The sequence below is a fragment of the Merops nubicus genome, unplaced genomic scaffold (assembly GCF_000691845.1).
Source record: "Merops nubicus isolate BGI_N331 unplaced genomic scaffold, ASM69184v1 scaffold20365, whole genome shotgun sequence".
In the NCBI taxonomy this organism is placed as follows: Eukaryota; Metazoa; Chordata; class Aves; order Coraciiformes; family Meropidae; genus Merops; species Merops nubicus.
In genome coordinates, this window is record NW_008607867.1 from 65,328 (window position 1) to 82,958 (window position 17,631).

General features: G+C 40.4%; 1 protein-coding gene across 1 annotated transcript in view; it reads right to left on the bottom strand.

The window, feature by feature from the left end:
- Window positions 1-1,111: 1,111 nt before the first annotated feature.
- LOC103772767 (cytochrome P450 2J6-like) overlaps window positions 1,112-17,631 on the bottom strand; it is a 26,714-nt gene continuing 10,194 nt past the window's right edge. The window contains exons 9-19 of the mRNA XM_008940111.1: window positions 14,567-14,648; window positions 11,815-11,992; window positions 10,046-10,226; window positions 9,626-9,775; window positions 8,582-8,742; window positions 6,197-6,373; window positions 5,525-5,666; window positions 3,903-4,090; window positions 2,671-2,812; window positions 1,989-2,162; window positions 1,112-1,119 (exon numbers count right to left, since the gene is read on the bottom strand). Coding sequence (XP_008938359.1) covers window positions 1,112-1,119; window positions 1,989-2,162; window positions 2,671-2,812; window positions 3,903-4,090; window positions 5,525-5,666; window positions 6,197-6,373; window positions 8,582-8,742; window positions 9,626-9,775; window positions 10,046-10,226; window positions 11,815-11,992; window positions 14,567-14,648 — 1,583 coding nt within the window. The remainder of the gene's footprint in view (window positions 1,120-1,988; window positions 2,163-2,670; window positions 2,813-3,902; window positions 4,091-5,524; window positions 5,667-6,196; window positions 6,374-8,581; window positions 8,743-9,625; window positions 9,776-10,045; window positions 10,227-11,814; window positions 11,993-14,566; window positions 14,649-17,631) is intronic.

Sequence of the window (17,631 nt, forward strand, 5' to 3'; positions counted from 1 at the left end):
GTCAGTCTTGACTTAAGAACGAAAATGAAGAGAAAAAAAAAAAAACTATGATAAATGAAAAAATGAGGTATGTTGGAAAGATGGTACAGACTGTACAGGCTGTAGAGGTAATGGAATACTTTGGAGAGGTGAGGCAGACACGGGGGAGAAGAGGAGACATTCAAGAGGCAACTACAGTGTTGCTCAGGTAGGAAAAAAACTTAGTTGTTGACACTTGTTATCTTCAAACCTTACTGATTTTTGAGCTCACTAGGCACTCTAACCAGTGGTGCAGCTGGAGGTTCTCACACTGGAAAAGGAAAATGACTGTGCGTTATTTTATATCTGAGGCATGGATTTCATTTTACTTTATTTGAAGGAAAACAGTATTTACGAGGCTGCTGAGGCTCCATTTTCTTTATATTTACTAAATGCAGCCAGCAGCAGCATTCCTTCAGTGCTACCTGCCAGCTATTCTTTATGATTAGTGGTTTTTAACTTTGGTGCTAAAAGCAAGGAGTTGCTGCTGTCATTGCCTCTCCTCCTGCAATCCATGTAGACACAAAGGAAACATCCCCTATCAGTGCGGAGCTACTGCCAGGGGGATGTTTGCAGTTCCAGCGTGGAGAGGACTTCATGCCAATCACCTACCTGTCTGGACATGCTGCCTTCCAGCAGTGAAAAGGTTTGACCCTCCCACTGACATAATCCTGGAGGGGAAGGAACTGGCAACCCAGGTTTCATCCTGTACACAGATCAGTGATTTCACACACCTCTGCCTGTTAGACTGGAGAGCTTTAAAATACAAGGTAGGCAGGGGTATCTGAAACAAATACAGCTGATCATGACTTCAGTCCCACAGACAGCAGGATCAGCTGATCTGTGTATAAAAATAATCCTTCCTATGCTGGTGTACAGTATCCACTTCACACATCATACAGGAAGGACATACTCCCAGCGCTGTCAAAAAAAATTCCCCTGTTAACTGTCAGTATCTGAATTGCCAAGTCCTGAAGCACCATGGTCATAAAGGGCTTCAAGAAGTCCTCAATACTGTCAAATCTTCTGTTGGGCATGATATGCTAATTCATGCTGACTGATGTGAAGTCAGCTAACTGTGACAGAGAGCCCTTTAAAGAACTGAAAGAATCAATGAAGCTGAATAGATTATTGGAGAATCTGGAGCAAACAACACTAGAAGACCACTTGTCATGAAAAATACATGTTCTCATGTCACTGTCAACCAGCAGGCTCATAAAAAAGAACAATTTATCAGCATTTTTTTTCTGCTCCCTGTTGTCATTTGTCTCCCAGTCCTTGCTCCTCACATGTATTATGAAAAGCTCTCCACACTTGGCTGAAGAAGCTACTCCTCTAATTTCATCTGAAAGGCTGGAATACTATTTGGTTTAGTGGGTGAAACCTGGACTGTCTTGCAATGTGTCAATGTTAGGGTTCTGTACAACAAGCCTGCATAACAACAGACCTAATCAGTCTGAGAGAATGTAATCTTAGATCATATTATCTGCCCCTCTAGAAAGCTTCCTCTAACAGCTTCTTTTAACTCCCACACCCTCTAATATCCTGGGATAGGCTGAAAGACTTCTAAGCCTATCTCCACAAATGCAACTGTGGCTTATGAGAAAGAATGCACAGATCTTTAATCACGAGACTTCAAACGCATAGACTTTGCTTCAAGATATTTCTTGGCAAATCCTCTTTCCAGTTAGCAAGAAATCAGGCCCAATTCTAATTCTTCCCTTAATGTCTTTATTAGTTATGCATCAGGAGAAATTTACCAAGATTTTCCAAGCAGAAAACAAGAATGAAAGATAACTCTTTGTATCTACAATCCTCAGGATCCAACTGTCTGAAAAGCATCTTTCAGGGTAGTGGTTAACCAAATCAAGAGGAAAGCAAAAATCTTAAGACACGCAAACAGGAACTCACATGCAGAAACAATCTTGTACAGTAAGACTTCCCTGAACATGTGGGGCACCATTTCCTACCAGGAATGGCACAGAGCTGGTAGGGAGGTGGCTTCATTGTGCTCCCGAAAACAAACTTTGTATTGAATTCTGTCACCCCTTCTGGAAGGGTGAACCTGAATGCCTGTAACAGGGTAGAAAAGACAATAAAGATCTCCATCCTTGCCAACAGCTCCCCCATACATACACGGTGCCCTGTGAAAGACAGAAAGGCAATCAGCCAAAGGATTTCCATCACACCTCCCTTTCTCACCTGCTTGGGGTTTTGCTTGCAGATCGTCCTTTTCTCTTAACTGACTTTATCATTTAATGATACAGAACTGAAAGGCTGTTTGTATTTCCACCAAAAAATTTAATCTATATTTACAGCAGGTGGCAAGACATCCTAGAAATAAGCACCAGGGCTGCATAGTTTACATTTATGGTCTTGCTAGCACTATGCATTTTGCTGCTACTACTTTGATAACTGGATGTCTCCTCCAAGAGAAAGTGGATCTGTCTTCCAAGAGAAACTTTTCTATATGTCATTCCTTCCCTTTCAATCTTTTCCACGTACAGTTTTCTCTTTCTGGAGATCTTTAAAACAATAGAATGTGTTTATATACTGAATTTGTAGATAGGTGCCTTCCCTGTTATCTTGGGAAATGAATGAAACTCAAGGTGTTGTCCAAGGAGTAAATAAATCCCTGTTCAGTGTATGTACCTATTGAAAATGGTAAGAATACATCTCTGTTTACAAAGTTTCCATCTTCATCCAGAAAGTGGCCTGGGTTGAACTGATCAGGTGTCTCCCATTTTCCAGGATCAAACATCACAGAGTCAATATTTGCTAAAATTACAGTGTTCTGTAAAAAAAGGAGCAGTGGCTTTAGCTCTGTCCTATTGTTCATTCTATGATTCTATGATTGTTCATATTCATCAGATAAGCAAATAATGACAAAGGAGCAAAGAATTTCAGTCCAAATTTAGTCTTTTTTTATTTTTTTTAAATGAGATCAAGCTTTAAAACATCTTTCAAACTTTTGAGAATTTACTTTACTACTTGCTGTCAGTAAGTTCAATAAAATAGTTAGGATTTTGTAATGTTCATATTGTTAACATTTTGGTTTTATTTTTACTATTGCCACTAGGTATTTTTATTACTTATTCAGCTTTTGAGTTACAGAATATCATAAGTAGCAGTTTAATTTTCCAATTTGTACTCAATACTTTCTGCAATACTAGAATTGCTTTGAGCATATCCAGAAAAAAAAAGGAATTAAAATCAAAGTACATGAAAAGCAGAGAATATTTAGAAACCAGTCCTGTTGCAATTTTCAGTAACAAAACTTGGAACTACTTTAGTTTCCCTATAATATTTACAAGATACTGCATCTAAAAGCTTGTGATATGAAAATAATTTCAAATTTGCAAGTTTTCAGTAACTCATTTTCTATTTTAGAATTGCCTCTGTTCATCAGCTGATAAGCTATTTTTGACAAGAGCTAGATCTGAGACTGCTGGAATTTAATACGCTTATTTCCAGTTATCATTCACAAGTTTTCTGTCAACAGAAATAATGATCTAAGAACATATTAATACTTAGGACAAAGTGCAAGTTTCCTTGCAAAATTTGAAGCCTCGGAGATAGTCAAACCTTACAGGCACTGCTAGAACTGATAGGATGCAAGGGTTCACGTCCCCAGTCAGGAAAACCCTCCAAAGCTTGTCTAAATTAATCTAATGTACCCAAGACCTACTGATTTCAGCAACTCTCAATCACAGTTGCTTTTCAACTAAATGACCAATTAAATCAAAAGAAACTGAAAAAGCACAGTGTTTTGGGCATCACTAGCTGAGGTGGCTTCTGCTGTTAAAAAATTATGTTAAATCACTTTTTAAAGCAGCTACAAGAGTACCAGATGTCAGCTATTCAAATATGCAGCACAGTTGTACCTTTGAAAGAGGAAATCCCAGCAGCTTTGTGTCCCTCACGCTCAGTCTGGGAAGTGCAATTAGAATTATACTACTGTACTGCTGGATCTCATGAATTACAGCATTTGTATAGGGCAACTTTTTTCTGTCCTCGTAGCAAATTAAATGGGAACTACCCAGAACAGCATCCAGTTCCTTCTGGACTTTCTCTAATGAGGAATATTCAGCTTTAAATATACACCAAAAAAATCTATAAATGCTAAACTCATAATTTTACAAGTAATATTAACATTCAACAAGATCAAAAAGATATAATATAAGAGTTCCTTCAAATTCCCATACAGATGATCTGAAGAGAATTTGACCCTGAAGTTTTTTCTAGGTTGGACACTCACATACTTTAAAAATAATGGTAGCAGACAAAGTCCTTCTATCAGAATATTTAGGTTCCTGTTACATTCACTGCTCTGAGGTAATCTATAAAAAAACCTTGATTAATATTTATTTTTAGAGGAATGGACTCAACTGGAAAATGAAATATTAATTGTGTATTAAGAGACTTGTTTAGTAACTGACCAAGAATTGTTCTTCATTCAGAACCACATAGATTTTACTTGTCATCTACAGGTGGCCTAATTGCTATTCTGTAATTACCTGCCTTGGGAAGCACTTACACTAATTTTTCGCAAGGATTTTTTTTTTTCCCCCACTTACAGTCTAAGCTGAAATGGTAATTTCTGATAAATTTCTGAGCTGAAATAGTTTAATTAATACTACAGCATTTATCATTGAAATTAGATTGACCCTATGCATCAGGAAACTTGAGACTGTTTTAATACATCCTGACAGGGTGAAAGATAATGTTGTGAAAATTCAGTATATGAAATCCAGTCTCCAATTTTAGGTCTTCTGAAGAGATGTTAGGTAATAACAACAGGAGATCTTTTCTCCTTACCACTTTCACCATTTTCTTCTTGCCAGCTTCCTGCTGTACCTGGCACCCAGCTTAGACTTTCAAATATGAGGACCTTCTAATCCTTTCTATCCTACACACTCTGACTCTTTGTACTTATTTTACTCTGCAAACCTGTACCTTTCTTCTGTGACTATCATTATTAAAACCTTACAGTTTCAAGCCACTCACCCCAATTGTTTGTTTGTTTGTTTTTATATACCTATTTATATGTATATATCTATGTTTGAAGTTTTCAGGTTCATGGAATCGCCACACATATTAGAAACCTCCCATTGTACCAGAACGATTTCGGCTGCAAAGAAGCCAGAGGCACATCAAAGAGTAGCAGTCATGGGTTGAAAAGCATGACCTGAAGACACTCTGTCTTCAGTGGAAATCTAATCATTATTGTCAGTGAAGGGACAATGGTGCCATTTGTCTCATCCAAGACTAGACTTCTCCATCTGATCACATTAATCATACCGTGCATTCTCTATAGATTTCTTAAAAATGAGACTTGAAATGATTGCCCTGTATGTTATAAAAGATACAGCAAGAAACAGATATATGCAGTTCACCTCATTCATACCATAAAAATTAGTTCCTCTATTATTCTTTAAACAAGCTCTACTACTACTCAAACATGTATGATTTCTAATAAGTTGCAGAACTGTTTGGGTGTGCTTACCTTGAATAGCAGGATAAGCCACCATATAGAGCAATGCCCAACGCAAAGTGGTGGCCGTAGTTTCTGTACCTGCCAGAAAGAGGTCAAAAATAACCTGGATCAAGTTTTCTTCATTGTAAGGAGTATCAGCATCTCCTTTAGTCTGCAGGTGAGAATTGGAAAGATCAAGTTACAGCACACAAAAAAAGAAGCAACTCACTTGGCATCACTATCCAAACAGGCGGAGGGAGGAAAGAGAGGCTAGGAAATAAAACTTTTTGAAAAATATGAAGACATTTTCTAGCATTATTCAAGACATTTATCAGTTTATCCTATCCAGATACACATTTTGTTCTTCAGCCACGACAAAGTTACTAATTGTGCATCCTTTCTGCTCCTGCTGCAGATCCCATCATAACAGTCATTTCTAGTTGTACCTTAACCATAGGCAGAGCTGTTATTATTGTGGTTATAGATAATCTACCCATAAATCTACTTACATTATTACTTCATCCTCCTCCTGCCATCTTTTAATGTCATATTGTTAAAATTCGTCTACCTATAAGGTGTGGGTATATTTATATACCCATAAATTGTATACTTCTAAATTTATACTAGACATCATTACAACAGAAGGAGCACTTAAAATCCCCTGTTGTTAGTGGAGTGTAAGAAGAGTTCAGAGATACTCACCTTCTCTATCTCATCCAAATAATAATCAATAAAATCTTGATTTTCATCGGATTTTCTTTTTTCTTTGTGGCTTTCAACTTCCTTTGTTAATAGAGTGTTCACAAAATTTATGCTGGCTGTAGTCTGTTTAAATGATGCTAGGAGATGGTTTGCAAGCCAGGGAAACATTTCATATACCTGTATAAAAGAGATATTTCAGATATGTGGTATTACTAAGTTTGAATCTTAATACAGGCTTTTGGGCACTAGAAAAAAACAAAATTAAAGACTCTGATGACTGCATCTTCACCACTATGTTGAAGGGAGGGTACCTATCCCATGATTCATTAAAGCCTTTCTTAGTCCCATTTTTCCATGGAGCAGAATTTCTCTTAGTTTGATGCTATGAATTTTCCATTTTAATATACAAAGAATAAAATTTCCTCTAGACCCTAATTCTTTGCTAAGCTGAACTTCAGTAGCAAGGACCTCATATAAAATGCGTCTTGGTCTCAGTTTACCCAACACACATACAATTTTTCTCTCTCATCTTTACAAAACCAGATCCAGGCTAACTCCCTTGACACATCTCCTAACTGAAAATAGAAAATACCCAAACTCCAGTTTATTTTTTTGCTGAAAGATATTGAATGCATGGGGATTTTACTCAGATACACCTTCTCATAGATAAGAAACAAACATATCTCATAGGTGTGATATGCAAAACAACTTGATGTAGAAATACTGAGCTGTGTGGACTCCCTACTGTTCATTGTTCTAAACTTATTCACATTCTTGCATTTGTACAATTATAAAACTGCACCTCAGCAGAAAAGAAACAAACCACTTTTTACATTCATTCCATTCCTCTACTTCATTTCCCTTTCTTTTTTTCCCCTTTTATAGATTGTACCATGTCCTTCCAATTTATAGAATTACTGCATCTTAAATTATGTAATAGGTAATAACCCTTGGGCTCACCTCTTTAAATGGCAGCTGCATTACAGAGAGATACCTTCCCACAGACCTATTCAGATTCTTGGCTTGTTATTTCTTCTTGGTCCTACTGCATAATTTTGCTTAAAACTACCTGTCCGCTCACCAAGAAAATCAATTAGTACAGTCCTTCATTAAAGGATTGTACATCACTGTGAAAGCCCTGTGGAGAGCAGGACAGAGTGAAATATCGGGCTAGAATGTTTTTGTTAACTGTGGACACACTGTTCAGAGCTTTAAGAACACCTGGTACAAACACCTACTGAGAGCAGCTTGGAAATAGCTGAGCCTGTGTTTACCCTGATTAGAAGGTAGCTTAGAAATCATTCCACCTGCAATTTCTGGAAGAAAAGAAACTGTGAGTATGTTTTTGGTTCGGTTTGTTGTTTTTTTTTTTTTTTTTAACCCAATGTACCAAGTTAGTTCTCAGATTATCTAGGACCTTGATTACAGCTGTTTCCAGTTGGCAAGAGACAGTGGAAAATCATACAAGATACAAAGCCAGATGAGTTCCAGCAAGTTCTGCAGAAGCAGGCTGCCTTGTACATTGGTAAATTGAGTTCTTGACTGTATGCAGTATTGTGGTTCTCACTCATAAATGGTTAATGATAAAGCTGCCCTTGTTTGAGGCAATCTGTTCCACTGTTCTTGCAGCTGCAAGTCACAGCTTGACACAGAAGCAAGACAGCAATTTTTTCTGACCAGGCAACCAGATGTGAGGTTAGGAACTGCTGTCTTAAAGTTGTCTTATTTGTTGGAGACAAATATCCAACAGCTAATGGAGGGTGACTTCCAGCTTCAGTGTATCACTGTATTCACATCAGGACATGCAGAGGTGGTACAGGTTTTGCTGCCAAAAACTGTAGGAAAAAGCTGCTATTGAGCAATTTTGTTATATGTTACCTTTACACAACACAGTTGTGCTACTGAAGTTTCTAGGAGGTTAGCTAATAGTAGTGAAGGAAGCAGTAAAGACCCATATTACTCTGGACCTAAGTTGACAGTCATAAGATTTCATATAGTGAAGGAAGCCACTCGGTCAGACAGAATCTAAGATAAGCCCATTTCAGAGCTTTTCAGGTATTTTTACCTATATTTTGATATTCAGTTTCAGTTACAGTTTCAAACACTGGAGTTGTACAGGTAATGCTTTTGCAAGAAAATCATTTGTCCCTTTCCTAAAAGTGCAGCAAGGCTGTTTCCACCTCTGTCTGCCAGACATCGGAAATATCTGTGCTATGATGGGGCACAAGAAATTGAAAAAAGTTTTGAACTAGGCATCTGGAAGTACCGTTCTGATGCGTACTCCAGAAATTCCAGGTTTGCTAGTACTTATTTTTAATATAAAATTGACAGGCAAGTTGCCTTTCTCATTGTCTGTCTCTGTAAAGTAAACAAAAAATTTCTCACGAAAAAAGATTTGCTGTTCATAAATGCTGCTATAGTATCAAAGGATTCAATCAAGCAGTGAAATTTTTCATCATCTTCAGAGAAGCAATGTCCAAAAATCACAGAAGAAATGACATTTGAGACAGCACAAACAACAGGTACTGTGGTGCCCAGAGGTTTTCCTGTAAATAAAGTGAACAGCATTCTCCATTAATACTGTTCCTGCTTTTCCCACTGAAAGGAGCTGATAACATTTTATAAACACTTCTGATATTAATTAGATTGTTGGATAGGAAATTTCAATTTATTGCTAGAAGGCATGAATTAAAAGTAACTTCAGACATCTGAAAAATGCTGTTTAAAAAAAAAAGGCAAGACTGTTGGTGGGAATGGAATTAGTAGTAGTCTTAAAAACACCCAGATTTCACAGTACCTTGGTATTAGTAGATGTCATGTTTGCCAATATGCAGGGTACAGAAAGGTCATCTGAGACATAGCAGGAATAAACAGCTGAACTGAAAAGAGAACCACCTTCTCTTCTTTGCTCGTACACTTTACTCCTGAGTGATAGGATAACTGAGCATGCCTATAGATTGACCCTGCTATTCAGCAGCACAATCTGAACAGATTTCCTCTCTTCCTGAGGAGGCTACCACAAGCCGTGCAAGGTGACTTTTTTCCACAACACCTGCCAGAGCAGAGCCCCAGGGTGGCCAAAGCTTTCTGTGTCTTGTGCCTTGTTTTTCTTTTCTGCAGAGGGATGTGAGGTGTTGTATACTTATTTTGTTGCTGTTTGCTGTCACCCTGATTCTGTGACTATGAGTAGTGTAAAAACAAAAAGTAATAACACTAACAGACAGGGACCATGTTAAGTTCATACTGTGGGGATCCACATGTAAAACTTCTGCAAGGAAATGTCTCGTGCAGATCACATAATACAGACTTCTGAGACTCAGCTCTGCATGTACACAAATCCCTTTTTGTAATCAGTTTCAAAAGCTACAGATGCTACCCATTCTTCAGCAACATCATGCACTGCAGAGACCTGCATCCTGAGTCACATACCATTTGTTTTCTGTAAGTACTCCACCAGGTGACAGGCTTCCTCTTGTAGTCGATACTCCTGGTCTTTTTTCCCCACTCCCATCTTCCTCAGTGTTGCAAGTCCAAACCGCCTCTGTTGCTTCCAGAGATGACCATTAGAGAACATAACACCTACGATCATCATGTAGATGATAACTAACTCATAACTAGAATTGTTAATGCTTTATAAATCAATGAATTCGTACAGTTAATACATCAAAGAAGATTATATTTAATGCATTTTTTCAAATTATTAATTATTAATATTGATTAATTAATATTAATATCGATTAGTTCTAATCATATAATTTCTTCCACTTTAAAGCAAGGACTTGGAGGGTCTAAAATCACTTTTCAAAACTAGGGTTAGAACACACAAAAAAAATTAGTGAAAATAATGACCATAAAAATAGTGAAAATAATCACCATGGCTGATAAGACAAAAGATATTGTTTGTTGGCCTTCCAGAAACATCTTCAGCATGGACAGTTAGACCTTCCTTCACTGCCTGGAACCCCTGGAGGACAACTACAGGACTGTTTGAAATCCATAAGGTGAAGACATTACCATGAATTTTGGCCATCTGTAGAACAAAGCAGCATCAGAACAACATGGGTGAGAACCAGTAAGTTTAAATCAAACAAGATGAACCAGGTCTTTTCCCTTTTCAAATGTCCCAGGGGCAATAGACCTTGAGAAGGAAACTACAGCTTGATTCCAGGTTTCTATCTGAAGTCCCACTTACTAAAGATGAAGACGTTCCTAAAATGCCAGACAACCAATATTGCCAATGTCTGTGATGTTATTTATCACATCTTACAATTGAATCTCATTGCAGATGAATTCTTACATGCTTTTAAGAAGAAAACTTTAGCTCATGAGTTTTACATGAAGTAGCAAAGGTGACCGAGGAGGTGGGTCAAGCAGGAATCGTCCTCTCCTTTCTAGCTCAGCTGTGATAGCCTTGTCTCCACAGTGCCATGCACACAGACATCACTGGAAGTAGGCAGGATAGGCCCTTCCGTGGCTGGAGAACTGGGAGCTGGAAAAGTAAAAGGCTGAGGGAAGTGCAACAGTGTGTAAATCAAAGCGGAAGGTCTGTGTGGCAGAGTAGGCTGGGAAGAGTGGGGAGTTGCCAAAACATCCCAAGAAGTGCAGGACCACAGGAGTACAACATTTTGCTGCCTGGCAGCAAACAAAAAGGAACAGATCTGCACATTGAGCTGAAATTTATGGGTCTGTGTTTGCACATTTGTGTTTAATTTTATCTTTGGAAGGACTAATTCATGGCCTTGGTAATCTTGGGATGAGGAATACTACTTCTCAGGTTTGGGAGATCAGAAATAGAAGAAAACACAATGGATGTGCACTGGCTATAATTTTATGTTGTGGAGTCCTACCATTTAGCCTTGAAATACACAACTGGGGAGAAAAGAACTGTCAGGACAGGGAAAAAACAGGGAGAAGGAAGTTTGAGAACAAAGAGTGAAAGTGAGGTCCTATTACTTATATATAATTCAGTGTTAAATATTATATATATGTATGAGGAAGATAAAACTCTAGGATTCAAATTCTAGAAGAGTTGTGCATTACAACTGGACTTAGAAAAGAGTTTGAGCATAGACACACAGTGAATTAGTTTAGCTACTTAAAAGCTCAGTCAGGCTCAGCAGACTGAATTCTCATGTGAAAACCCAACCAAATTGTATGCCAGCAAAAAAAATCTATTCTAAGATCTTTTGATAAGTCCATGGAATAAGTATTTTTTTAAAAAATCATCCTTTCTATACTGGAAACATATTCAGGCAGTAGCTATTTTATGGAATACTTAAAAATTGTAAATGCAACAACAGTCCCAACACAGACATGCACAAAACTGCACAGAATTAAAGACCCTGCTTTAAAATGTATCTTTTTCCTGTGTATAAGACAGGAATTTTATCACCAGTATTGTTTTGCTCATGTGCACATAAGGTTTTAATGACACGTTTCATGGTAAGATGGAAATTTTCATACCAAGAAACAGATATTTGAATGATCCCCACCTATTTTCACATTTATAGAGTTTAAAATAAATCCTTCCCTAGCATTCAAAATGAGATTGCTAAACACTCACGCTTACTTTACGATCAGCTTATGAGTCCATTATTTAATTGCCTGAAAATACATACTTTTTTAAGCACCTCATGATGAATTTTGAAGTTCATCTGCAGCAGATTTCCAAAGAAGGGGTATGGAGTTGGTCCAGGAGGATATCGTCTTCGCATCCGTTGCAATTTCAGAAGCTGCATAAACAGCAGGGACACCACAAAAAATACCAGCACCCCACTTACTGTTAACATTCTGCTTCTGATTTACAAAGCTATGTTGTCTCTGAGAACCTGCTACAGAGATAGAGGGTAGATGCATTTCATGCATTTTATCTTGCTTTGCTGGTACCTCCCCAAAAAAAAAAAAATCAAAACAGATGTTGACGCTTCTGTGTTTCTCAGTCCTTCCCCCTTTATTACTTTATTTTCCCATCCCAGATAATGAAGTGTTCTTATTTTTAAGCATATATGACATCATTGCAGATACAAATCATCTGCTCTTCAGGGGATAAAAATTGCAGGATAATTATAAGCGTCATTGTGCTGTGATGGTTGCTGTGACAAAAGTCCCTGCCCACAGTACTCGTTTCATAAAAAGCCTCTTTCAAGAACAGAGAAATAATTTAAAAAAATTTCCTGAGGGTTGACTACACACCCAAAGCCAGCAGGATTACTGAAAAGTTCAGGCTCATCAGAAGCCGTCCACCACATGCACTGCTCCTTCACTTACCTTATGTTATTGTTTGACTCTGATGTTCTCTGCTATTCCTTTAATATTTTATTTTCCCCCAGGTTCAAATTGGAAACTCTAAGGGAGATGAAAAGGCTTTTTAATTTTGTGCTTAGAGCACATAAACAGAAAAAGACTTTAATGTGTCATTAGGCAACAAGAGTTTGATGGCTATAATGGCATAACACCTAGGTGTCCACATACTCCTTGTTCAGCTGCACAGATAAGTGAGGCTGTAAATTCTTCATGACCAAGTAGAAAGCAAAATTTCTACACCCCCTCGAGCTGCCTCTCAGCTAATTCACACTGTATTGCCTGCAGCAGGATTAAAGATGCCATATAACTGTTTCCCTGAGCTTCTTTCACCAGCACTCTCATGCAACTAAGCAATTCCATTTGGGAGCTGTGGATTGCTTTTCCTTTATGGAGGCAGAGCTTATGCCCCTTGCAAAGGGGATCATGATGGACAATACAGCTTTGGCACTTCTCCAGCACTTGCTTAGGCACAGTGCTAGCTTAGGCTCAGCTCATCTGGCTTAGACAGGAGCATGTGGCACTCTGGGAAGTCACCTAGATGGCTGAGCTGCTCACATGCCAAGTTTACAGAGCTGGCACAGCTAAAAATAAATATTGTGAGGTGTTAAGTGAGTTGGTTCACTCCAGAAGTGGGGCAGAGAGGTAACATTTACAGCGTTGCTGGCCAGCGATTTAATTGAGAGCTGGGATCAAAGTGCAAAACTCAAGTTACCCACTTCAGAAACCACTTGTGTGACTTGTAGTTCCTTCACCTGTGGTGTTGGCCTTCTCCCTGTCTTGTACTACTCCCAACTCTGAATTTAGTATTTTCCAAAGTCTCCTTAGGAGGGGGACGAGTTACAGTTTTAACTGCGGCAGCTGCTACAGGATGACACCCTTAAAAAAATGACCATCCTTCCTGGATATTCTATCTGAGTACGGCAACATGGACAGTGATTTCCTGAGCATTTTTGTCAGGGCAATTGCCCTGGCCCTGGCTGACTGGCTGTTTGGCATCCATGAGATGTGCTTGGCTTACTGGGTTGTGAGACACCACCAGCTGCAGGTGCCCACCTCTTGCACGCAGAGGGGCAGCACTGAGGCTGATATCACAACTTCACCATCCAGAGAGCCCCTACCCATATTCAAGGGCACAGCTGTTGTCCTGCAGATCATCATGCCCCCAGCCCCTCCTGGATAGGTGTTAGCCCAACCATGAGGACCAAGTCCATCGCAAGTCATACTCAAGATCTCTGAGGACAGCCTGCAAAGCCTTTCACATTGGAAAGTGGCAGTGGAGAACTTCAAGAGGATCAGCCCAGGCTCCACATGAGTCCTGAATGGCCTGGTCTCTGCCAGGCTCCATCTGGTTTGTGACCCAGGGCACCTGTGTTACATGGACTGCAAGTCCTATCAGTGCTGCTTTTCCCCACTGTTGTTGCTGTCATTGAGTGAAGAAAAAAGTAACAGATTCCACATACATGTGGAAAGGAGAAGGGATGTGAATGTCTTCACAGCCCCTGAGGCTCACCTGCCTTGCCCACTTGCAGCCCCATCTTCCCTCTGTACCTTCTGAGCAATCCTGGCTGGCCACTCTGCATCTTCCCTGGCTCTCCAGGCTCACTCTGACTTTTCCACACATATTAGCCACATCCTGGTGATTGCACCTCACAGCTAGTCATCAACTGCTTGCATTTAGAAAGGCAGCTGCCAAACAGCTTTGCCATGTCTTTGGGAGATGTTAAAGGGGATACAACTTGCTTTACTCTTCATACAAGATGGTGTTGAACAGAGAAGAGAAGCGTCCTTAGATTCGTGTATTTGCTGGTTTCCATCAGTGAGAACTGAATGCCTGGGGAGGCATTCAGGGCTTAGAGCTGGCTGACAGCTGAGCAGAACACAAAGCTATCCTTCCTACCAGTGAATTCTTCTTATCCAAATTCAGTTTCAGGAATAATCTTCACCTGCTACTCACAAAGCACAGAGCTGCTAGGATGTCTGCCAGGCAAGTGCTAGAGGCAGCTATTCAGGTGGGAGCTCACCCTCCCAGGGTAGTAACGGGGTTGCAGGACATGTTCCCTCCCTCACCTGCCTGCCACCCTGCCCTGAGGAGTGATGCTTGGAAAGTACAGCTTTTTAGATACCATCTGAGAGGGATGAACACCAACAGCTAAAGAGAGATAGGGCAGCAGAAGCATGCAAACAAAGCTTGACCCTTGAAGGGTGTCAACACCTCCCATAACCTGTAGGGTGACATTGTACAGTGTCCTGGATCCATGGCAGTCCCTGGTGAGAGCAGAGGCTCCTCCCCAGGATCAGACCAGCCTTCCCTCTCCTCCTCTTCACTCCTCTTGCATGAGCTCATCAGTGGAGTGTGTGGGGGCACAGCATGGGGGCTCTAGAAGGAAAAATAAACACTCTGTAGGAGCTGCCCTCTCTGCAAGCCACTTGCCAAAACTGGGAGTGGAAAGGGTTCGGCACCCATCACCTTCCCTGTGAAGCTGAAGTACCTGCGTGGTGCCACGTCAGGTCTCTGTGCCTGGCAGTAGGACATGCATGGCCAGGAGAAGTCACAGAAGCAGGATGACGTCCTCTGCTCTCCCCCATTTTCTGAGTGAGGGCAGGTGTCCTGCCAGAGAGAGAGAAGGAGCATCACCGTGGCTGCCCCTTCACTCAGACAAAGAGCTTTGGGTTGTGCTTCTAACAAGCAGTGAGAGCAGCCACAGTCACAGTCCCCCCACAGACCTGAGACCAATGTTTTCATCTCTCCAGGAGCCTCCTGAAGCTAGGCACAGGAAAGCAGCACATTTGCCCAGGCTGGAAGCACACTCCCTGGCACGCAGGGGATGCTGTGGCTGGCCATGGTGGGAAATGAGAAAAAAAATAAATTCACTGGACTAGGTAGAGAATTCTTTAATTTTATACAACACTGATCACTGAACCTCGTCCTAGTGTCAGTTTTGGAAAGATTCACCTCTGTGAACTGTCCGCAGATCAGTCCTCTGGAGGACTCTTTGGTGATCTCAGATCCCCGGGGAGGAAAGTGTTGTCAGGAGCTCCAAGGCATGAGGCAGCTGTGAGCTGCAGTCTTGCTAAGAGCAGAAAGAACAGACAAATAGTTTGTCCCACTAAGACTACAGAGCAGAAGTCTAAGACAGCTTCAGACTTGTGGGTCTATTGAAAAACACAGAGTTAAATTGACCAGATAACTTCTGAGAGAAAATACTTCCAGTGTTAGCTGGTTTCTTGCTTTATCTACCTACTGCAATTCCTTTTGCCTACTACAGTTTTGGGCTTCCCATTTGGGAAATGAAATTCCAATATCAAGCTACTAAGAACAGAAATAACATCATTCAGACCAGCAGCCTTCACCCTGTGGTCTCCAGACTGCAGTGGGTCAACAGACAACCACTAAGGTACAGTGGAAGATAATTAAGAAATACAGATTCATAAATGCTACTTAGCAGCATATAAAAACCTTTTTTCACTTATAGCCTCCTTAAAAAAAATTCCCAGTGAGGTACAAGTCCTTTGTAAAAATTTGTAAAAGGACATTTATCTCCATTGGGAATTTTTTTTAAGAGACTTTAAATGAAAAAAAGATTTAAAGCAATACGGATCCTGTCTGCCTGTTGCTAAACCTTACCTCTATTTGTTCTCTCATACATCCTGTATTTACAGATGCCCAAGATTTGGGGGTTGACACAGCAGACACCCACTACCCAATCACCTCGTTAGACTCATTTCTGCAACATCATCTTTACATTAGTAGAAAAACAGAACCCCAGTTCTGCAGTAGTGCACAGCCCACCCTCTGCTCCCAACAGAATCTACATCAACACAACACAGCACCACAGAGTTAGACAAGGACTAGAGAGCAGATGAGCCACATCAGCTTGATCTGCTTGACTCAATAAGCTTATGTGTCTCTTCTGCCAAGTTCTGAGTAGTTGCAGCAGCAGGAAATGCCAGCTTCAAATCTATGGCTGTCATAAAAGCACCCATTTGAGCCCCTCCCCAGAAGCCTAAGAAAAGAGCACTAAACCTTATGATATCAAGCTCCTCCACACAAAGGAATACATTTTTTTAACACAACAGCACTACATTAAAAGAAAACTCTAACATGTTGGGTAAACAAAGCAGTGACAACTAATCCTTGAAGTATTATTAACTCCCTTTCCCATAGAAACAACTCTTAAAGGCATCACAACAATATATATAAAAAAAAAAGAATAAAAAAAAAAAGCCCAAACATTTTCAGGCTGCCCACTGGTCCATTATCATTTACACCCAACTTTGTTTCACCAGCAGTGGGGCTCCCTTCTGCAACTCTTCAGCAGGGATGAAGAGGGGTTTGCCTTCAATTTCCACCTGAGCCACTGGCCTCATGCTGCAATGAGAGGTGGCTGTAGCTCTGTTTCTTCTAGATTCAAGCTATCATCTCCACGTGGCTCTGGGTTGAATAGCCACATTGGCTGACTCACACCCAGTTGAGGCATCCCTCCACAACTCTGCTCCCCCATGCAGCTATACCTGGGGGCTCTGGCAAAGCCTAGAGCCACCACCTCTTGGAAGGGCACTTCTGTACCCCACTGTAGATTTGAGAATGCTTGGGAGTGAGGGGAAGCCATTCCAACACCCAGCTTTAATGCTCCTTCTCCCTCCAGAAAGATTCCTGTTGAGTTTCTAGTAAGACTAGACACCATAATGATTTTATGATTTTCTATGTTTATTTCATTTGTCATACAGCAGGATAAAAAAAAAAAAAAAGTACAGATTTTCCAGACACAAACTAGAGTATTTTTCAGGACCAGCTTCTTAGGCATGTAGCACAGAAGAATAGATTCACACTGAATTTCAGCTAGGGATGAAAAACATAACAGCTGCAGAAAAGGTCAGCACACTAGCAAACCTGTGGCAATGCTTCTTTCTCCAAGCTGTAATAGCCTGGAACCTAGCGAAGAACTGCACAGATCTTGTATGGATGGGGTTTCATTGTGGCCCCAAAGATGATGTCTGTATTGACTTCCTTAACTCCTTCTGGTTGAGTGAACTTGAACGTTCGCAGCAGGCTGCAGAAGATGATGAAAAGCTCCATCTTTGCCAGTACCTCTCCCAGACACACACGGTGGCCTGCAGAGGGAGAAGGGAAA